The 22,682-nt window shown below is 60.3% G+C and overlaps 1 protein-coding gene across 1 annotated transcript; it reads right to left on the bottom strand.

Moving 5' to 3' along the window:
- Positions 1-728: 728 nt before the first annotated feature.
- Positions 729-21,168, bottom strand: GPT2 (glutamic--pyruvic transaminase 2). The gene is made up of 12 exons (XM_024551559.4): positions 21,045-21,168; positions 20,563-20,826; positions 15,201-15,290; positions 14,675-14,783; positions 12,593-12,726; positions 11,833-12,076; positions 9,979-10,058; positions 8,367-8,503; positions 5,516-5,690; positions 4,996-5,151; positions 3,962-4,074; positions 729-2,873 (listed from the first exon to the last, which is right to left on the bottom strand). Exons 2-12 carry the CDS (start codon positions 20,803-20,805, stop codon positions 2,783-2,785), a joined length of 1,572 nt encoding a protein of 523 aa, XP_024407327.2. The 5' UTR covers positions 20,806-20,826; positions 21,045-21,168; the 3' UTR covers positions 729-2,782.
- Between the last annotated feature and the right edge of the window lie 1,514 nt (positions 21,169-22,682).

Here is a 22,682-nt window from a genome sequence, read left to right as displayed (position 1 = left end):
GTGGTGGGCATGCCCATCCTGCCCTCCAAGGCCGTCTCCACGCTGACCGTCACGTCGTCGGCACTGTGCACCCACCTTGTCCACCCTGTAAGAGGCGCTGGGCAGCGGGCGTCATCCGGAAGCCGCGTGTCCAGGTCCCCGCTCCAAAACGCGACATTCAAGGCAGGCTTGCGGCTACATTAGAGGCCACATGTTTGATTTTCAACAAAACGCTGCTCATGGGGATCCCACTGGGAACCAGCTCCCCTGCTGCTTAACCCTTTTTTTCCCCTGGAAACACCCTTGATCTTAGGGAAGTGCTGACTGGTCAGCAAGCCCCCCCACAAGACTGTTTTTGTTGGAAGATGGATTATGAGTGCGAGAACTTGGAAGTGACCCGAACGACCCTCGCTGATTTCATCATACCGGTGCAGTGCGTAGGACGTGGCTGTTAAAAACGACGTGGTGAAGTGTTTCGTGACCTCCGTGTAACAGAAACTACATCCCGTGGGCTGACGTGTTTAAGATGCACGCTCGGGCGGCGTGCAGGCTGTCGGAAACAACGGTTTCCTTTGCCCTTGAGGTCAGTGGGAGTTTAAGAACGTGTCCACTGTGAAAATGTACAGAAAACTCAAACTACACACCCATTGCCCCAGGACTTGGGGGGATGTTCGTGGTACTAGAAATGTGTCGCAGTGAAGATGTCCACTTAGTACGTCCTCTTGAATTTTAAATGTAAACTACAAGGAAAGTAAAGCAACTTGCCATTTTTTACATGTATTTTATTTCAGAATTTCCAGCAGAGCAATTACTGTCAAGTACCTTGCTCGGGAGATGCCCACGAGAATCCAGAGTGCAAAACGGGGCCAGTCGGGCCCGTCAGCTCTTCCTGCAAATCCACACTGGGACAACCGGCCCGGCCTCCAGGTGCGAGGGGCAGACCACCCTGGGCAGCCCAGCATCCCCCACGGGCGGCTGCCTCTGCATCATGCATAGATTCACAGGGCGACCCCAAAGGGCAAATGACTCAACTCTGGCGGTGCCCCAACAAGAACAGAATCCGTAAAAAGTGGAATCCATCGTGATCAGCGAGCGTCTCTACCTGAGGTTAGCTCCCCGAACCAGCAGTCCTTACCGTGTTTTTATCGTTATTTGAAAGCAAACCCAGTGTATTCGGCATCTTTCTAAAAATCAGGTAAACGTTGCAAAGTTTTTAGGGGTTATTTATAATCTCAAGAGATTTATAAAAAAAAATCTACTGTACCTGTTAAGACTACAAATACTTGCCCACCCTCCCCCTGTGAGAAAATCGATTGTTACAAAAGATATAAAAATAGACTAACCGCTACTCTTCAGCTCTTCCACCAGATGGCGCTCGGTGCTGGCTTTCATGCTGTTCAAGGAGCCGAAGTGCAACATGTTTTTTTAAGGAAGGACAACTTCCCAAATATTTATTCTCTTTGTCCCTCAAGGGGGTGGCTGCCTTGTTCACGGGGACTGTGATGCCAACGTGTGGTGATAGGTACTTGCTGGGTCCCCTGACTCCGGAGCCGGTTCCCTAGGCCGGTGGGGTAGGGGGCACCCACTTTCTGGGGGTGTGGGTGGAACCCCAGCCGGGTCTGCTCAGCAAGGGCAGCTGCAGGCTCGGGGGAGGACACCCCGTGGCCTGGAGAGGTGACAGACACTACAGGACCCCTGTCGGTAGTCTGGGAGAGCCCGGCAGCAGGTGTGCAGAAAACACTCGTGTGCACTTCAAACTGGCCACAGGCCCTCTCCACAGTGGCTGAGCTACCAGACACTTTGGCCGATTAATGGCCAGGAGGTGGACCAAACGTAGTTTGAAACTACTCAACAGACACGATGCGGATGGGGGGTGACTGTCAAGTCCTTGAGGACGGCCCTCCATCCTCCGTCCTCATGTCAGTGTTTCATTGTCCCTGCTGTCGCCAGCAGAGGGGGGTGTGTGCAAAGGAGCCCTCTGGCTCCTAGGAGAGAACCATGGCTGGTTAAAAGTAGGGCTGATCCCCGGATCCCCGGGACAGAATCCGTCTGCTGCCGTCTGCTGCTGCTGCTGGGCCGTACCCCCTGCCCCAGCCTAAGCATGCCCAGAGGACCCTTCACCCTTAAAGCCCTCGTGTCTACCTGGTTCAACTTGGAGCCTGGCTCACACCCTCTGGTCCCCTGCAGGGCACAAGAAGAACACTGGCCGTGGACCCCAGTGCCCACCACTACCGAGCCGGGCGTCCCCCACGCCCCGCGTGCTGCTGCCCTCGCCGTTCTGGACTGAGACATAGACCGCTGCCCCTGGGCGGGCAGGGGGCCTCTCTGGGCCTGCGGATGACTCTAGGCCCTCCTGCTGCGAGGGCCGGCTCCTGTGCTGTGGAGGGGCTCACTTCCCAGGTGCCGGCGAGGATGTGGGGTCTCCAGCCCTCTCCGGGGCTAAGCCACGTGCTTCCCAACATCACCTGCCTCCAGCTCTGCAGCGTCTCACCCACCACAGCCTGGTTGTTGCAAACCCCACGTGAACCTTCCAAAAGCAGCACCACCCGATGCAGAGACCACAGGCCGATCGCGTTTCCTCTACTTTGGTTGCATCAAAAAATAAAAAGGAAAAAAGAAACGGGCTTCTGAGATATCCGCAATTCACATTGGCTTGGAAGAGAACTGCTCCCAACAGCAAGGCACAAGGAAAGGTCTCCTGGGGCCACGTGGCGATGAAGGCGACCGTGGTCCTCCTGAGGCCTGAGGCAGCGTCGCCCGGGGAGGCATGTGGAGTGTGGGGCATCAGGAAGGCCGAGCGCCCTCACGCGTACGCCTCCAGGAACTGCACGTGGAAGTCCCTCACCTTCTGCAGGACCATCTTCAGCTTCTCCATGGGCGGCAGGATGGTCATTCTGCCGGGAGGGAGAGTGGGAGAGCGGCGTCAGCCCGTGCACTCGAGTCACTCTGGCCAAGGGGAGCGATGTGGAGCCCATAGCCCAGCCCCCACCGCTGCGGTCATGGGGACGAGGGTGGTGGGGGCCGCCATGGGGCTGCAGCTTTGGCCCCACACAGCACCGGGTGCTGTTTTCTCCTCTGTTCACACCCTGGGGACCCAAGTAACACACGTGAGCAAGAGCAAGGAGCTAGCGGCCGCACATGGGCCGAGATCCCTCGGCCGTTACCACAGAGGGCCTGCCTAGCATGGACTGGGGTCCTGAACACCTCTGGCGCACGCACTGCCTGCACATAGGAGACGCCACTCCTGCCAGACAGGCCTGCAAGTCCCCACAGCAAGAGCCTGCAGGCACAGCTCTCCCACCCAAGGGAGCCCTCAGTTGCCATGGTAACGAAGTCCACCCTCCAGTACTGCCAATGTGATGCCCAGCCCTACAGGCAGCTTTCTGGGTGACCCCCGAGTTGCCCAGGGGGACCGACAAGTAGGGTGGAATGGCCATTCACCCGTGTCTGTCCGTGGGGGCATGTGCCCATGGCCTGGACCAGGGAGACTGGCCTCCAGGTGCTAACTAAGCTCACAACGTTTTTTTTTTTTAGTGTCTGTGCAGGGGATGCCAGAGAAGGCACTGTCCTGAATGGATCCAGCTCCGTGGGGAGCCCGGGGCGCAGCCCCAGCTCACTCAGCCCCAGGAGTCCCCATCAGGCAGGGGCAGCCGGTCCCTTTGTGTTTCAGAGGCAGGACCTCAGCAGGCGGTGGGTGCCGCGCACACGCTATCATGGGGGTGAGGAGCAGGGAAGTAAAGGAAATACACCGCTGGGACCATGCCACACAGTCTGTGATGGAGGGAGGCAGCGGAGGGGATCAGACAGCCCAGGACATGATTCAGGCAGAGTCCCAGCCTGGCTCTGCGGGGCAGAATGGGGGGGGGTGGGGGTGCAGTGGGGGAGAGGGGTAGCTTGCCCAGGGGAGGCCGGGGCTGTATGTGTCTCCATCACCGAAGCCAGACGGTGCTCGGGACCAGCCCCCAGTGCCCAGAGGCGGTACCTGAAGTGGTAGGTGCCTTCCCGCTGCCCGAAGCCACTGCCAGGCACGACGCAGATGCCTGTCTCTTCCAGGAGCTTCATGCAGTAGAACATGTCGGGGGCCATGTCATGGGCCTGTGGGAACAGGGCAGGACTCAGGGTTCCCGCATGGCACAGCACAGACTCGCCACTGAGAACCCCAGCGAGCACAGTGGAAACAGGTTCCTTCCCATGTCGAGGCTGTCCCCACCCTCCTCCTCCGGGGCGTAGAGCCGAGACAGGCGCTGCTGCCACTGGTCCAAGGGGAAGGGCAATAGGGCGGCCAGGGGCTGGGGCAGCTCAATGTGATGGGGGCCTCCTACCCACGGAGCCACACCCCCAGTGCCAGGGGGCCTGGGGTCTGCACCCAGGGTCTGTAAGGGAGCTAGCTGCTGGGTACCGTGTGGACAGTGTGTCTCACCCCTGGGTTCGCACAACCCGGGGCACCTGCTATGTGGACCCTCGGGCCCTGACACAGGATTCCAGTTCAGTAGGTCTGGAGCGGCGGGGACAGGCTCTGAATGTTTAACAGGGTGCTGAGGAGGTTTGTTGGGGTGCTGCGGACAACCCTTGGAAATACTCGATCTTCAACGTAGGGTCTGTGGCATCGCCTGAGAAGTGGCTAGAAACACAGAACCTCAGACCTCCAGACTTCCTGAACCCGAATCAGAATCTGAACGAGTTTGAGACGTGAAGTTCCAGGCTGCAGCGCCCAGGCAGAGGGGACTGGAGGGGCTCTCGCTGCTTCCCTGGCTTGTGCTCGGTGCCAAAAGTGTCACATCCTGCCTGGGCACCTGCCCCGAGGGCACCAGCCCCATGAGGGCCCCCACCAACACCCCTCGCCTGGGGCCCACAGCACAGCATGCAGAGCTGGGCATGGGGGCCGCCATCTTTACGCAGTAAGTGCCATCTGGCTGAGGGTCCCCCAAGTTCAGAGTCCCCGGGCAAGAAGCTGCTCCCAGCCCTGTTGACCCCAGTGAGCCCGGAGAGAGAGCTGAGCCCGCCCGGCGCCCCGACCTGAGCTGCCTCCACGGCTTTGGGGGGGATGAAGATCCGAGGAAAGGCGTACAGGGCCCCCTGCAAGGGGTTGCAGTGGATGCCGGGGACTTGGTTAAACAGGTCTTCCGTCAGCTTAGCTTTTTTGGCCAGATTACTCAGGACAGACTCTTTCTCCTGATGGGACAGAGAGCACAGGCGTCAGCCCCTCCCGACATCGTGAGAAGGCCTGGTCCCTCCAACGATGTAATGGCACTGCCTGGGAAGGCGAGCGGGCGTGTTCGTGAGCACAGCCAGCCAGGGAGGAGGGCGAGACCGCTAGCCTTCCTGCGACTGCTCCCTTGCTGCTTGAGCGAGGGGCCCACAGGCGAGGAAGAGGAGGGTCACCACATCCACGGGCAGGCACTGAGCTCCCACCAGCAGCATCCTCAGACCCCACCTCCTGGGGGAGCTCCCGCCCAGAGGAACCCCTGGAGAGAGGCTGGCATTTGGGACCCTGGCTGGGCCCCGATGCAGCTGGGACACAGGCCCCGGGGCTCACCCTGGTGAACTGCTCGAAGGACTCTTCCCCTGGCACCGGGGGGTTCACGACGATGTCCATGGCGGCCTGCCCGGACACGGGTGGGCACAGACGCACCGAGAGCAGCTTCACCAGCTGGCCTTTGATCTCGGGGTGCAGGTTAATCACCTCCATGTAGCCTCCCCTGTAGCCACACCTGGAGGCGGGGGGAAGAAGACCTCAGCTGAGTGCAGTCCCACCAACCAGAAGCTTCCGTAGCCTTCCCTGCACCTGACACTGGGCGGCCAGGTGTGGCTGAGCTCTGGCCAGTGGGAGGTGAGCGGAGCGCTCTGTGCAGGTTCTACAGGATCTCCTTACAAGGAGGAAGCATGCTCTCTCTCCTCTTTCCTTCCGTTACTTCCCGAGATAGGGAGACACTGGGGCGGCAGCCTCCGAGCCACCTGCCGGCGGGGCAGGGCCGGCTCCCCAGCCCGCCCTTGAATGACCTAGTGGGGCACAGCTTATCCCGGAATCCCCCAGCCTTGGGACTGGTATGTCACAGACACACACTCTTTCATCTTGTCTGAGCCCCTGTATTTTGGGGCCTCTTTGTTGTAGCAGCTGAGCCTGAACCCCAACTAGCACACCAGTCCCCGCTCCAAAGTGGCACAGATTCAGGCCTGGTGTCCCCCTGTGCCAGGGCACGTGAGTCATTCAGGGGGCGTCAGCCCAAGGACTCCTGCTGGAACTTTCTGCCGCCGGAAACAAAGTCAACCCAAAGGGGAGCAGAGCTGAGCGCCAACGAGGCAAAGGAAGGAGGCAGACCTGGTGGGGGCCAGTTCCAGCCGAGTTCCTGTTACTTATCACTAAAAGGATCCAGATAGATAGAGAGTCAAATCGTATGCAAATAAACTCAAATGTATAATGAGTTTTTTTTAAAACCCTTCAGAACCAAATCAGCTTCATCAGTGGGCCTTTCTGGAGCCGTGCCTCCTTCTGGGGATGGCGCCTGACAGAGCTCGGACCAATGACTGCTCACGTGCAGCCACCCCCGGCGGGAGCCTGGCCTCCCCTTCTGCTCCGCACCCCACGCCCTCCACCGCAGAGCGCCGGGTGGGACGATGCTCCCCATCAAACTCTCTCAGCTTCACTGGCAAAGCCCGGCTCCCCTCTGATCCCCTGGCTGGACGTGGTGAGGCGAGCAGACACAGGCTGGCACCTCAGGCAGGTTCCCCGTCACAGATGCGGGAAGAAGGGCCTTTGCCTCATGCTGTGCTGAAGAGCGAGAACCGAGTGGAGAAGGGCCAGGTCCCAGCAGGACGGGACCCTCCAGGGGACCGAGTGTGAGAGGAGGGACCAATGACAGACAGCGGGCGAGGTGTGGGACAAAGGCACTGGAGTTGGAAACATGAGCCCACAGAGAACACGTCTGTTTAGGAAGAGTCTCGCCGAGACAGTGCCGCTACCAGGTACACCAGCAGGACGCGTGTATTCACCCGTCCACACCAAATACACCAAGGACAGCTGGCCAGCTCCCCGGGTGGGATAGCCCCTCGACCCGCCAAACACGTCTCTGAGCTTCAAAGTTACACTGGCCTCCAGCTGAACAAGCGAGCCCCCTCCAACCAAACCTCGGAAATGGCGGGAGGGCCCTCAGCTGTCACACCCTGGCCTGTCTTTGCCGGCTCCTCCCCAGGGGCCTCCTCCTCTCCCCCAGCATTGAGCAGTGAGGCCTGGAGCCGGGCCTGCAGCCTCTGACCTCTCCGCTATCTCCCTGGGAGATGCCAGGCCCGGAGATGCATCTAATAACGCCTTCGCCGACACCTCCCAAACTGAAACCTCGGCTGGAAGTGGCCCTGCGCTGCAGGCTCGCCCCTGTGTCCACCTGGCCCTTCAGTGGGCATTTGCCAATTCCACACATCCAGCACCAATGCCCGCCGTTCCCCCAGACGGCCTCACCGGCAGCCCTCCTCGCTGTGGATGGAGGGGACTCCCATCCCTCCTACTGTGGGAACAAAAACTGTGGGCGGCGCCCCCAACTCCTGCATCTCACACCCGCAGTCCCATGGTCTTCTCCCATCTCTGCCCTGGCCCACAATATCTCCCCCAGACAGAACAGCCCCGACGTGTGTCCCCACATCTGTCCTTGACTCGTCACCCAGCACCCCAAGAGCAGCTAGTAAAACGTCGGTCTGGGGAGGCCTCGCCCCTGCTCCAGCCCTCCATGGCTTCCATCTCTCTCCGAGCAAAAGTGAGGAACGACCTCAGAAGCCCCGACATAGCCTCCCATGACCTCTCTGGTTGTGCGCGTCCCCCTCGGGGCCTTCCCATGTGCTGCTCCCTCTGCCCGGAATGCTTTTCCCTCAGAGAGCTCCCTCCCCGTCCCCCTCAGGTCTGGTGACCCCCACCTCCCAGCGTTCCGCCTGGAGTGATCTCACTCTCTCCCCTCACTAGGACGCACGCTGGCTACCGTGCCCGCAGGGCCAAGGTCAGCACAGGATGGGCGGCAGCAGCGGCATGCACACACACCGGGCTGGGCTGGAGCCAACTCGGGCCCAGGGCCCAGGCGGTGCACACCAGCTTGGCCCACGGGCCCAGCAGTGTCTGTCCACTCAGCCTGCCGGCCCCAACCCTCAGACTGTGTGACGGAGCCTCGGCGACAGGTCTGGCGGAAGGACCGCTGCTGGAGCTGCTGTGAGGCTGCGTTGTGTGTGCCCACCCACACGCAGGGCTGACTGCAGAGGGCCGCACCAGGCTGTCCTCACGCATGCAACAGGGCGCCACCCTGGGGGGGATCGGCACAGGCCGTGGGTGAAGGCAGCCCTTGCTGTCTGGAGGGTGACCGCGGGGACAAGGCCACCAGAGGCAGCGGGAGGGGGTGGGGCCCACATACTCGCCCATGTAGCCCTTGGAGGTGGAGTGGAAGGAGGCGAGCTCCACGTTGCTGGAGTACTCGGGCCCCATCTCGGACAGCACCTTCTTGAAGGAGTGGAAGCTGCAGTCGGGCGAGTGCACGTTGTCCTGGTACACCTGCGGGGAGGGGGGGGCTCAGGTAGTAAGCGCTGCTTCCTGGGCCCCGCCAGGAAGTGCCCAGACTGGACGCACAGTGATGTCTCCCCAGCCAGGCCTCTGACCGCCTTTCTACCTCCTGAAACCCGTGACAACGCCAAGGACGCCCACCTGCCCAAGCAGGTGCTCCCCCTGAAGTGTGACGCAATGACATTGGTGATGAGAGCGGTCCCTGTCCTGCCTGGCCTCCCTGATGAAGTGAGCCATGCTGCTCCCTCGACCCCTCGGCCCCTGCCTAGGTCAGACCTGTTCTGTCTCTCTCTACTCTCTCCGTCAGCCCCCCACTAGACCGTGATGGCGATCAGCTCCCACGCCTGTTTTTTCCTCTCCTGTCCACTCATTGCCCTGGAGGCGGACCTGCCACACCCCTTTGGAGGCCAGGGAACCTGAGGGGTTCCCTGGGGGGGTGGGTGTCAGTGGGAGGGCGTGGGAGGCCCAGCTGGATTCACCTCCAACAGGCCAGGCAAGGTCCTCCCCCGCCCCCACCCCTCTCCCTCCCCCCAGACCCGGAGGGGAGGTTGGTGCGCCAGGTCACGAGGAAATGCACAGCTCATTCTGCTGCCTCTTCTCTTCTTTAGAAATGAAGGCCCGTGTGCCATCGATCATGGCTGCAGTGTGGTGGGCAGGCGGTGTGTGTGTGAGAGAGAACAGGGTAACCAGAAACAAAGAAACAACTCGTGTGCTAGACGCTGTGACTGACCAGAAACCACTCAGACATGAGAAGACGTGCAAACAGGGCTTGCCAGGCCTCCCAATTCCCCCCTGCAAAGCAGGAGGGGGCGGGGTCTTGGCCCACAGCTGCGGTTCATTGAGACGCCCCTCCTTTCAGGGCGCAGCCGGTCTGGAAGCACGTGGGGCCACGCCTTCCCAGCTGTGCCCCGCCCCCCCCAGCGCCCACTCTCACTGCCCACTGGGATCCCCCTCCCCTGCGGTTGCTCAGGAGGTTTGGGAGAATAAAGCAGAGGCCCCGTGCCCAGCTCGGGGCCTGGTCACTCTGCCCCTGGCCACCCCCACTGGACCACAGTGAGTGGTGGGTGCAGCGTGGGGTGTGCGGCCCTGGCCACCCCAGGGAGTCTCCGTCCCAACACCTTCGCTGGAGTCACCAGGAAGAAAGGCCCCTTCCGGGCTGGGAAACAGGCAGGCCTATGTGTGTGGCCAGTGCACGAGGAGGAGTACAAGAGAATCCAGTCTGAGATGTGGTTTGAGTCCTGGATCCAGGCCCACACCTGTAAGCATGCCTTTTATTTATTTTAAAGTTGAAGTGGTTTGGGTTAGATTTCTGAAATGTGCAACTGAGTCCAAACCAAGTGGGGATGCTTTAGGTCACAGCCTCACTCATCCTTAGGCAGGCCCTCTCCTCTAACACCCGGAAGTCCCATCGGCCTGGGTCCCGTGCCCCGGCAGCGCTGGGGGCAGCGAGCAGCAGCGGCTCTTACCTCGTCAGCCAGGAGAAAGAGCTGCTCTTCCCATGCAAAGTGGATCACATCTTCTATGCACTTTCTGCTTTGTACCTGGCCTAGGAGAAACACAAAAGCAGACTGCAGGTTGTGACACTGTTTACATTTTCCCCTAGATCAGAAGCTCACCCAGAATGGCTCCCGTGTTCCCTGGTGGCTAAGCCTGACGCGTGCAGTAAGTACATACACATGTGCACATATGTGACTCACATATACTCATGGTTACTCATGTGTAGATATATATACTCGTATATATCTGATGCAAAGCAGTGTATCGAGTGTGTTACCTTTTGTTACGAATAAAAATACCTATATTCTGAAAAGTTATATCGCTGCATCTTATAAGCGTGTGGTGTGACTCAGCTTGTATTCTGGCCTTGACTTATCTAAGCAATAAAGCAATTCCTTTACGAAGAGACCAACTTGTGTCTTGCCAAACAAGGGCCAGGCGGGCTTCCTGTGAAAACAGCCCAGGGTCCTGGGATTCCAGGGGTGGGAGTGGGGCAGGTGGCAGTGTGGTGGGGGGCTGCCCTAGGTGCTCCCAGCGGCTTCTTCCAATAGTTGACCGATTTTCACTCATTCAGACACCAGAGAGCAAGTAGGCCCCTGCCTGCTCATAACGTGACTCTTTATAAAACCTACAGCCCCTTTACCTAAAACAGTTTAAGAAGAAACAGTTATTCCCTCCAGGCAGATGAAGACCAATGTAAACACCTGCCCTGGAGGTTTCTGCCCCTCTAATAAACTGGGTCTGCGGAGAACTTCCTAGGATGTAGGACTTGCTAATGTAGCGCTGGGGGGGGGTGGAGGTGGGGGGGTGTCGGCGGCCTCTGCTGGGAGCTGGTGGGAAATGCAAATTTTCCAGCCCCCCCTGGCCAATCACATCAGAGTACCTGGAGCGGGGGCGGTCCAGGGGCTTGTCTCTTCCCAAGCTCAAGTCTGACACAGCTGCCTTCGCCCCCTCCCCAGAGATTCTGGGGTGCGGCTTTTTAAAAAAGCACCCTTTGTGATTCTAATGTACAGCCAGGAGGAAGAGGCTGGCTCCCTGTCATTTTCCGCCAGCCACCTGCTCAGGATCTTCACCCCGTCCCCCAGGAACTGGCACAAATGCACCCATGACAGCCAGCTGCCCATTGTCTCTGTTCCGGAATTCAAGTGGCACTCCCAGCGGATGGGGACACATTCGATGTTCCCAAAAAGCAGATTCCACAATCAACTCCAACGTGCTTTTGGCCCTGACCCAGTTCATCTCGACAAAGGAGAGAGAAGCCCTTGTTCTCGGCGTCCAGACAGCATCCAAACAGCGTCAGGGACTCCACAGCCCACAGCCCAGAAAAACCAGAACAGCCAGGACTGTGCTTTTTTTTTTTTTTTTAAGAAAAATATGCAAAATTAGGAGTGATTTTCAGCTTCTGGGGACAGGTTTTTTGTTTGTTTGCTTTAAATACGGCACTTCCTTTCTCAGGCCTGCAGGTCCTCGGCAAGGCTGCGTCTAAGTCACACACAAACACACACACACCCACATTCTGGAAACTGGTTCAGAAACACAAGCAGGAGGCCCAGGATGAATGGGGACGCTTGTGTTCGAGAAGCCTCCCGGGGGAGACCGCAAAGGCGAGAACAGGGAACGCCACTGGCCGGCCCTGGCTCACCTCCTCAGCTGGCAAGCTGGAGGGGTTTTATGGGAGCAAACCTGGAAGCGCAGTGGGAAACGCGGAGCCAAGAGGACTTCACATCGTTCCTTAACTCTCTAGCGCCCAGGTGTGTGGTACACCGGCCCACTGCCGCCCCCGGCCCCCTCCCCCCCCACAGGCGAGGAAGGGGAGCGCAGACCTGTGGGGTTCCCGGGGTTGATGATACACAGCACCTTGGGGTCACAGTGGTCTTTGGCCTCCCGCAAGGCCCGCCGGAGCTCGTCGACGTTCAGGGCCCAGCAGTTTTGCTCGTCCAGGTAGTAGTTCACCTGGACAGCGTCCAGCTCTGAGATGACCGCTGAGTAGAGGGGGTACTGCGGGATGGGGATCATCACCCCCGTCCGGGACTTGCCGCCCCCGGAAACCAGGATCTTCAGGATTGTCTGCAAAGGAGAAGTCGCACCTCACAGGGGCCCCGCCACGCCGCGCCCCTGCCTCTTCCCAGCTCCCCCTGCTGCCCACCGCCCGGCAGGAGTTGCTTAGCTTTCCTGAGTCTGCTTGCCCTCATCTGTGAAAGGTCTGCTGTGAGGAACGAGCTATATAAAATGATTTCAAGTTCCCAGCATGGCTCCTGGCAGAGGAGGCCCACGGATGGACATGCTGAGGGGGAGTGAGGCCATTGTCGCCCAAACGACGCGCAGGGCAGGCACCCCCGAGGGCCCCGTGCGCCTCTCCGGCTGGACCTGCACTCTTTGGGAAGCCGAGGAGGCTGCAGAAACATCCAGGCTCACGAAGACGGAATGAGGCCAGGACAGGGGAAGGAGGGTAGCAGGGGCTTAGGGCCACCCCGCCTCCTGGGCCTGTGCCTCGCCAGCAGGCTGCCAGGCGTGGCCCTTGCATGCAAGGCTGTCCCCGGTGCGGGTGAGCAGCAGACAATGGCGAGCCTCCCTGGCACGTACAGTGATGCCGTCGCTGGCTCCCGTGGTCAGGTAGATGTTGTCGGGGTCTGCGGGGATGCCACCGTCTCTCCGGGAGATGTAGGCTGCCACGTCCTCACGGATGCAGTTAACACCCTGGCTGGCACTGTAAGACCCTGCAGGACAGCACGCACAGCAGTGGCCTGAGGCGGGGTGTCGCTGGGATCGTGCATGGGGTTGACAGAGTGGGGCAGGGTCTCGGTGGGACCTGCCAGCCCCTGCTCTAAGCTCTGGAATTGTGGCAAACTGCTCAGCCACCCACCTGGGCTTCATCATCCACCCGTCTTCTCGCCCACTTATCCACCCACCCACCCATCTGTTCACCCACCCACCCACCCATCTGTTCACCCACCCACCCAGCCATCCACTCATCCACTCACTTTTCACCCAATATTCACTGACCACCCACTAGGTAGAGCATTAGTCTAGGCCGTGGCTCCCACCCCCGGGTCCCCTGCCCTGCTGGGATTTATGTGTGCTCTTTGACAAGTCGTGACAGCTGGGGCTGCTGTGTTTTATCCCTAGTGCCTCCGTGTGGTCCCCGAACTGGAGAACGGGTAGACCCAAAATGGCACCACCCGCCTGCCTCAGGAGTCCGCAGCCGTGAACAAAAAACCAAGATTGGTCCCCAGGGCTGCGGGGCACGACCCTCTCCCCCCCACCCCGTGTCAACGCTGTCCTCAGGCGCACTTAGGATTCAAACCCAGACCACCGGCCATACAAAGTGCAAGAGCAGGCACGGCCAGTTTCTGAAGCTGGAGGTCAGAGCGGAGGTGCCCGCTCGGGGTGGGGCGTTGGTGGTGAGGCAACCCAGTGGAGCCGCCTCCCTGAACTCCGGCCCTCACCCGCCGGCCGCTGCCTGCTCCTGCAGGCCAGGCCCTCCAGCCTTTGCCTTCCTGTTATTGAACAAACCACACAGATCCCCCAGAACCGGCCTCCAGTCTCCGTCGGGGAGTCCGTCCTAAAGACAGGGGTCATCACCAACCAGCCTTTCACTTCCCCAGTGACTTCATTTTACACAGACGAAGCCCAGCCACTTCCCACTGTCGCCTGCTGCTTCTGTGCATCACAGCGAGGGCACCTCCTCCCCTGAGGGCCTGCCCCACACCCAAGAGCGACAGCGCTCCGGTCATGGGCGGTCAGGCAGCCACAGCCAGGAAGGTAAGCCCAGGGTTCTTGGTAGAGGGACAGAGCAAAAGGGGGACGGGACAAACAGGACGATGACAGAGAGGCCAAGAGTGGCTTTTCCCCTGCTGAGCGCGCTACAAGAACATCCAGGCACGGGTCCTAAAAAAACTCTATGGGCAACTGCTTTCCACTGGGCGGGGGACGCCGGGTCCCTTGTGTAAGCGCCAGGCAAAAGGCACGGGGCAAAAATAAACAGGAAAGCAGACAGCTGGGAAATGAGAACAAAGAGCCGAGTCCACAGGCTGGAAACCCATCTCAGCATGCGACGGAGAGAGAAGGCCATTTTCACATCTGCAGGGGCCATGCCAACTCCGGGGAGGCAGGCAGGCGCTGCACAGGGCTGGGCTCCCAACAAAGGGGACCACAGGCTGGGCCACAGGGACACAGTGAATGAGGTGAGAGGGTGGGCGGCAGGGTGGGAACCACGGAAGCTTCCCAAAGGGGGGCAGAGGCATGTGGCAGCGCTACCCTCCCCCAACAACGGACTGCCAGGCCATGCGGGGACAAGCGGGGACAAGCAACCGCAGAGCGAGGAGAACAGAACGCTGGACAGAGCTGTTGTCCCGAGGCCGGCTGCTGGTTAACCCTTCTGCTGACAGAAGGCTGTGCCCCAGCTGGCTCCCGGGGGCAGAACCCAGCCCACCTGAGCCGGAGCTATGCCTGCTGTGTCCCCATCCTCCAAAAGATGGCATTCACCCCATCGGCTCAGCCCCGAGGAGGCTGGCAGCCAGGCGAGAAGAGGAACGCTGTTCGGTATCACTGCACGCCAGCACCCCCCACACACCCTCACGCACACGCCCCTCGGTCGGCAGAGGCCCAACAACGTCCTCGCTCACTCGCTCCCGCCCTCCGGGGCCTGGCAGGCCGGGGACTCACCGAGGCTGTTGCCGCCACAGGCCTGGAGGATCCGCCGGGCTCGCTTCTTAGCGTCTTCTGGGAAACTGGGGCTGTCCAGCAAGTTTGGGTAGGTGCAGAGCGCCATCACCTGGGGACACAGAGGTGCGGGCTGGGCTCCTGGCACCCCTCACCCCGGAGGGCACGAGAGGCACGAGGCATGAAGGTGACAACCCTGAGGCCGGGGGGTGCTGGGGGTGGGTGAGGAGGAGGGTCCTGGGCTCCCTGCCACAGAAGAGGACACAGGAAATGCGGGGGGCAGGGTGACCTGGGCTTGGGGTAGGCTGTCACAAGAGGAGCCGGGGACAGAAGAGGGCTGTTGCCAGGCCCCCAGCCCGACACTGCCACACAGGCCAGTGGCTCGCACACCCACGCCCACGAGAACAGGGGACTCCCGGGCAGGGGCCAGGGCTAGGCGGCAGAGGAAGAGAACCTGGGACATCGGGCCTGGAGGGGCTGCCACTTCTGTGGGCCTCTGGTGCCTGCTGCCTTCCAAGGACTAGCTCACCTGTCGGAGGAAGGTGATTGGCTGCTGGCCCATGGCCTGGGCGTCCCCGATGTTGGCACGGATGACCTCAGTGAACGGTTTTTTGATACCCTGAGCAGAGAGAAGACAACAGCTGGTTACTTCAGACACTCAGAGCATGGATTCCAGAGGCCACACAAGGTTCCCACAGGATATTAATAAGCAGCCCTATTTTTACCTCACCAGGCGCGGGGCACTGTGCCAACCAAGCCCAGTCCCACTTAACCTTCACATCGGCCCCACGGGGAAGAATTGGTGTTAATCCCGTTTTACAGATGAGGAAACTGAGGCTGCCAAGGGTATAGAAACTTGCCCAAGGCCATGTAAAGGATAAACACAAATACTGGGCTTCGAAGCCAGACCCCAAGAGCAGCCTCCCTAACTGCCATGCCGCTGGCTCCTGCTTTCCGAAAAGGCTGGAAGAACTTTCCTGGGTGGCCGGAGCACCCGAGGCCACTGCAGGCCCACAGCCCAGGGTGGCCTCAGAGCAACGTTGAACCAAGGGTCCCAGGGCACACGTCGGGGAGGGAGGCCAAGGTCGGTGGGAGAGGACCCCACAGACCCTGCTCCCACCTGGGTAAACGGCCAGGTCCTGCAGATGCCCTCTCCCAGAAAACACCCATCGGCAGGGACTCTCGGGGCCCCTCCCGCCTGTGCAACCTTGGCTTTGCAGAATGAAGAACATGGACAGATTTTCACTGCTTTTTTTTCTTTTTCTTTTTAGCATCAAGGAAGAAAAGACTGGCTGAAGAGCAAAACCGAGGCCACCGCCTGAGCACAGAGAAGAGATCCCAGAGAGCCCCCAGCGACGACATCACTGGTAGGTGACGAGGACACCTGGGTCCGGATGGGGGGCTTTGGGGATCGGAAAATGTGGGCGTGCCACCCCACTCCCTGATGGGTCCAGAAGGAGCCACTGGAATAGTTAGAATCCACAGGTTCAAGGGCCTCCTGGCGCAGCTGGGAAGCTGATCTGAGATGAACGAACAGCATGAAAATCGCCAGGCAGAGCTCCTACATCATCATCATCTCACAGAGCTGCACCGGGGCGAGGCCTGGAGGGTCAGGGCTGAGGGGGGAGGCAGTGGCAGAGGGGTGCTGGGGGCGGGGTTCCCGGCTACCTTCCCCTCTCTGCTGCCCTTTCCCCAAAGGCACCCTAAGTACGAATTTCAACGATGGAATTCTATCATTTTAACACTAGCCTTTTTCTCCATTTCTCACAATGTGGGAGTAAAAGCAACTTTAGAAAACTTTCCCCTTTTAAATCAGTACTATACACCTTAAGTACAAACCAGAGGGCTTAAGGGATAAAAGCAGCAGCCAATCAGGTGTTCCTGATCTGGTATCCACCCCTAAGCCCCTCCCTCATAGAAATTCCCTGGCTGCTTCTGGAAGAGGCGTAGTGGGGGTGGTGCTGAGGAGGGTGCCCCAGAAATGGCCCTGGACCTTCCTAAACAGGACCAGATAAGTCTCCAAAAGCTATGTTTCTGAGTAGGAAAGATGCCTTTTAATCCCCTCGTGCCCTTCTGCTGAGTTCTTCAGGGCTGGCTACTTTGCAAAGATGTCCCGGGGCGGGCAGGGAGAAGCAGCCAGAGTGTCCTGAAGGCCAAGGCCGGGGTGGTGCTGCCCACTGCTCAGACTAGGCCACGGTGAGAGCAGGCCCCCTGGAGACAGGCTGCAGGGCGTGTGGCTCAGTTCACCCCACGGGCAGGAGCCAAGAAGGCTGAGGACAGAGGCCTGACCGGGGCCACTGTGCAAAGGGGCGGGCCTGACACACCCCTTGGCCCTGGCACCTGGGCTCCTGGCACAGACCCTCCATCGTCAGTGCGGCTGAATCGCCCCCTGGGCCTGGCCAGCGGAGGAGCGCAGGGGATGGCCGAGGCACGGGCCCAGTCCGTCCTTCAGCAGGGAACGCATCTGTCACAGCGAGGGCCAGGGACCAGCACACAGCTGCTGGGAGAGGACAATGCCTGGCACGGGGCCCAGAGGTTCCTGTCCTGTGCCGTCCGCTGTGCTGCTTGGCCAATTCAGGGCCACCATACAGAGGAGACTGTCCAGGGCAGACTCCCGCCCTCACTGACTCACCCAGGCCTCAGCCTCGCCCCCAGGGGCCTGCCCGGTCAGCACGTAGCACCGTTGACCCCTGCCTGCACCCTCGAGCCCACCTGTCCCATCCTCCCGCACACGGCCTGCCCAGGGCTGCCTCCCTGTGGGGCACTGAGATGCATTCCTACCCAGCGGGGCTCCCTTCCCACCACTGGGGTCGGGGAGGAGGCTGCAGGCTCTGGGGACGGCGGCTCTCAGAAAGTGTCAGTGGGAGAAGGACAGGAGAGCTGTCACGCCCCTTCTCACAGGCCCGGAGGGACCACGAAGGTCTTCTCTGTACAGTCGCATCCAAACTCTACAGAAAATGGCCAATGAGATTTCACCTCCTGTGCCGGCCCACCCAGTGTTTCCCGTCGCGGCTCTTCACTCGCAGTAGGCACCTCCGTGGCCAGGGGGTCACACGCACGACGCCAGCTGCCGTGGTCAGCAGGTCCCTCCAGCTGGGGGTGCTCTGCCTCAACTGCGGCTTCTTTACGTGCAGAAGCAAAGCCATCCGCTTGGGCCAACCTCCTCCCCTCCCCCGGGAAAGCAAGGAAGAAGACGTGGGCGGACTGACAGGTCTTTTCAAACTGAATTGCAGCTCCTTTTTCAGGGAGCAAGGGGATCTGAAAAGCGGAGGGGCTCTTCCCCTCGGAGCTGCTGTCAGGGCAAAGCAGGGCCTCCTGCTGGAGCCGCAGACCACCGGAGGAGGACGGTCCCTTTCCCGCCCACTTGGCCGCCGCCCTCCTGCAGCCCTCCCGAGCTTTGTCTTCTCCTGTCACAGGAGCCAGAAGGACAGGACTCGCCGGGCAAGCCACCCACAGCCATGTGTCCAGCCAGTCAGCCCCCATGTTTGCAGAGCACCTGGTGACTCTGGGCAGTACAAAGGCCTTGGTGCCATCAGGGGCCACCTCAAGTTCCCCGGGCCACTGCTCTTCTTTTTATAAACGAGGACATGAGGTTCACTCCAAGCTGCCCTATTCCCTATGAATACTTGTGCATCCCGTCTAGAACCAAATTGAACCCACACAGCAGTTCAGTTTCGATCGCTACAGTTCCCAACAGGGAGAGGAAAACCAAAGCCGGGCCAAGCCAAGGAAAAAAAAAAAAGGACCGGGAAAATCCGACAGCCCCTCAGAAGGGCACTGGTGAAACCAGCACAGTGGATGGAGCGACTGTCTCCGGAATGGGAGGTTCAGGGAGGCTGTGCTGGCTTGGCCGGGCCTCGGTCCCCAGTGCCTACTGCCAGACAGTGGGGATCCCACACAGGGAAGGAGCAAACAAGAAGGGATGAGCTCAAGGGAGAGCACCGGACGAGGCAGGCACACAGAAAGATCGCCTCAACTCACTGAGCATCAAGACGTGGGGTGTGGGGCCTCTGTCCCAGAAACCAGAGGGTGTTTCTGGCTCAAGTAATCAAAAAACTTGTTTACCTGTGGTCACCTGAGCCATGCCCTGCTAGAAATCCTTCCTGGATTTCACACTTTCACACCCACACTTGGCACCTTACAGTCCGGAGCCCAGCATACCTCGCTGGTTTGATTCCTATCAGGGCACCACCGGCCGGGGCTGTGGGTCCGATCCGCAGTTGGGGTGCCTAAGGAAGGCAGCCGATCGATGTTTCTCTCCCTCCCTTCCTCCCTCCCTTCCCTTCTCTCTAAAATAATTTTAAAAATTTAAATAAAGAATAAAAATTTAAAAACCCACCGATCCTTGAAGGACTGCGGGGAGGAGAGAGTTGTCTGCTCCCTGAAGGCAAAGGCAGCGTCTGCTCCGGTCCTAACCAACCCCACGCTGCACCGAGCCCACACCCACGGTGCTATTTAGCAACAGGTAGACAGAGCCCCTGAACCCCAGCCAGCTCTGGCACCGAGAAATCACCCCAGCTGTGTCTTAACAGGGAGTTTGCTGTCTCCCGTGGAGCCAGCCCTGGCTATCACCGAGGAGCTGAGCAGCAAGCGCCTGCGCTCCCCTCCAGGCCCCCTCCTGGCCAGGGAAGGAGAGAAACCAAGCCAGCCTCAGGCGCCAAGCTTTAAACTTAGCTCCTTCCGTAAGGAGTCAGAGGGAAACACGGACCTGACCTGTCCAGCAGTGTTTTGAGTCAGCAGAACTGGGTGTTCTAAGGAGATGTCAGCAGTCCACGTGCTCATCAAAGTCCCCGTAGGAAGGGGGACCAAGTGTCATGTCCCCATCACAGCTTCCTGCCACACATTCTGGGACACTGAGTGACCAGCTCCGCGGGAGGTCCAGTTCTGATGCCTCTGAGAGCAAGATCAAGGGCCCTCCCCCTCCCCCGCGCTGAGCCAAATCTATCTTGAGCAAGATTGTTCCGCTATCCTACGGCCTTTCACTAGCTCCTACCAATCCCAGGTGTGCTTATCTTTTGACATTCCCCTCTTGACGTCACCTGCAGAAGTCCACCCAGGCTAGAAGTCCTGCAGAGACCCCCGTGACACCTACGCCAGCCACCCTGGCTGCTGGGAGGCAGAAATCACTCCTGGGTGTGTGGTCCCTTTTTACACACGGCTATGAACTCAAGCCAAGATCCCAGCCAGCTGGCCACTGAGATCAAGAAAGTCCCTACCATGGTCCAAAAGGCCCAAGTCTCCGACTACCCGACCAGTCACAGAGGGGTGCCTGTGTGCTCAGACAGAGGACAGAGTGTGGCTGTGGTTCCAGAGGGAGCCTAAAACAAGGAACTAGGCAGGGCCCTCCTGGCCCTACTCTCGCGGGAGACTCATTACTGGCAGAAGGACCCAAAAGGTCTCGGACACGGAGAGAAAAAGTTTGGGGCACAAGCCCTCCCCTCCTCCCTTGTGATCACCTTCCCACCACTACCTCCCAGCCCCCAGGCCCCCCGCCCCTCCGTGTTACTTTCTTCAAAGGACTTATTCACGCTCTGAAATTCTGCTGATGTCTTCACTGCTCCTGGCTCTCTCTGCCCTCCCCCCACCCGCGTCCCCCCAGAACCCGGGTTCCAAGCGGGGAAGACGGCCACCTAACGTGCACTGCCCACCGAACACGCAGGGCCAGGCGCTGCCGCCGCCCAACAAGTAAACCGCATCGGAGGGTCTCACTCTGTGCCGAGCCCCGGGCACTGGTGGGTGAAGGGGTGGGGGAAAGCATTGTATTGTTCAACTCAAGCCTGGCCGACTGCAGGAGCCGCGCGGGCTGGGAGGAAGTCCGGCGCGCGGACCCCAGCAGCGTCCCCAGCCCCATCGGCGCCCCCCAGCCCCGCGGCCCGGGCGCCTTCACTCACCCGCTGCAGCTCCAGCTCGATCTCGCCGGCCTTGAGCACGATGGGTCCCCGCACCGCATACTCCACCGCCTTCACCTGAGGGTTCATGGACTCGAGCGTCAGGATACGCTCGCGCCGGCTTCGCTCGGGCCTCACTTTGAGCACGGCCGGGGCCTCCGCGGCCGCGCTGCTCTGACAACGGCCCCAAGGACCCGGGGTCCGGGGGCAGCAGCCCCGCCGGACCAATGCCGCCGCTCGCTGCATCGCGCACCCGCCCTGAGAAACCTTGGCATAAAAAGAGAGAGAAAAACACATAGCGCATAGTCTAAGGTGGGCACCCGTCCGCCTGCCCCCAAGCCCAGCCAAGGGCTCCTGAAGCGATGGGGGCCAGCCTGGCTCCGAGGCTGGGTGCCGCGGTCCGACCCTCCACCGCGCCCCTGCGGAGCCAAAGCGCTGCACAATCGGGCATCGCAGACTGTGCCCAGTGCTTGCATGCAACGTGCCTGTCGCCGCCTGGCCACCTCCCGCGGGTCCCGCTAGCGCGCACGCCAGGAGCGACTCTCCGGCTCCAGCGCCCGCACCCGCAGCACAGCGCCCCGCGCCAGCACCGCGGGGTCCCCTGCGTTTGCACACCCACTGCCGGCCAGTCCGCCCCGGACTGCCCGCTGGCCCCTGGGTTTTGTAGTTCTCCAGTGCGTTTCTAGAGTAGGTGCGGGGGCTGGATGAACTACAAGTCCCACAGTGCCCCGCGCTGGTCTGATCGGGGGCCGGGCCGGAGGCGGGAACCCGAGTCGGTCTCCGGCTTTGTCCCAGTAGAGGCGGGAACGAGGCTCTGCCTCAGCCCCGTGGGGGCCGGGCGGGGGCCGGGCGGGGGCCGGGCGGGGCCTGTCGTCTCAGCCTTCTGCGAATTCAGAGTTCTTTGCAGCTTCCCCCTGGAGGCGCGTTCCTCCCTGGCCCCCCACCCCTGCAGGGACGCCGGCTGAGAGACGGTGCAGTCCTCCCCCGGAGTTTCATCATCCAGGTGGCAGCGGCCGCTCAGCAGGGGCTGGTAGGAAGCGGGCGCTACGAGTTTGGGACTTGGCCGCCACTCTTATCCCTTCTGAACGTGGGGTTCCTTGTTGGCAAAAGGGAGATCTGCCCACACCTGTAAGAGCGGCTGTGAGGATAGGAGGCCCAGCACCTGGCCTAGCGCGCGCTCAGGCTTCCCCTGACCCACCCCATCCAGGCTTTCCCCCACCTCCGCGACCTCTTATTTCCTTCCAAGCGTCTGAAATTTTCTCATTCAGATACTTTTTACTGGCTTATGGTCTACCTCCGTGGAAGCGCCGGGGGGACATGGGTAGCGTGTTTCTTGTCCGTGGTATTCCGGGCACCTCCAAGGGTTTCCACCACATGGTCAAGCCCCTCGGTCAGTGTTTGCTGAAGAAGGAATGCTTAGCACAGGGTAGCTCTTGTTTTTGGCAAAAGTCTGTGCAGATAAAGGCTTCCTGGCTCACCCTGAGCCGGTGCAGAGCAAGACAAGCAGTGGGATGGAGTAAGGGACCTTTAAGCCCCTTCCCTTCTCCCAGGCCCTCCCCAGCCTCTGCTCAATGGTCAGGTGACTCGACCTCCAGGGAGCTTAGCTTTTCTAAGGACTCTACTGCCTTCAGTGTCCTGTTCTCACCCGTTCCACCTTCCCCTCCAAAATACACTTAACCTTGACCTGCAGATGATGGAAGCACAGTCCCTCACTCTTCACCCAAAGGTCAGGGCACTTCCTGCTGCTCCCCTGCCCCCACCCCAGTCAGAAGGGATGTGGGAGCTGGGAGGCAGGTCAGGCTTCAACAGGTGAGCACACGCTTATTTGCACAAGTGAGAAAAACAATGCCCAGCACCCAGCCCGTCTACAGGGGCTCCCACGTCATCCCTGGAGAAAACAAGTCAGTGTCCCAATCAGGTCCTTTGCCAACCCGTCCCGAGTGCAGGAGAAAGCTCCCTTGCTTTCTTGTGAAACACAGTTTGCAAAACACCTCCTTGCCTCTCACTGCCATTGCACCTGACAGCCATCAAGGAGGAAGACAAGGCTTGCCTTCTCCCAGTTTCACAGACGAGGCTCTGAGAGGGTCCACGCCACGTTTGGGCGGCACAGTCAGGTGGGGAGC

This window comes from Desmodus rotundus, chromosome 12, assembly GCF_022682495.2.
Source record: "Desmodus rotundus isolate HL8 chromosome 12, HLdesRot8A.1, whole genome shotgun sequence".
In the NCBI taxonomy this organism is placed as follows: Eukaryota; Metazoa; Chordata; class Mammalia; order Chiroptera; family Phyllostomidae; genus Desmodus; species Desmodus rotundus.
This window is presented reverse-complemented; position numbering and strand designations above follow the sequence as displayed.

Excerpts from the sequence above, each read along its gene's own strand:
- GPT2 (XM_024551559.4), bottom strand. The coding sequence starts at position 20,805 with ATGCAGCGAGCGGCGGCATTGGTCCGGCGGGGCTGCTGCCCCCGGACC. Across the intron at positions 10,059-11,832 it reads CAACCCCGGGAACCCCACAG|GCCAGGTACAAAGCAGAAAG; the intron begins GTCTGCGCTCCC and ends TGTTTCTCCTAG. Across the intron at positions 4,075-4,995 it reads AAGCCGTGGAGGCAGCTCAG|GCCCATGACATGGCCCCCGA; the intron begins GTCGGGGCGCCG and ends CTGTTCCCACAG.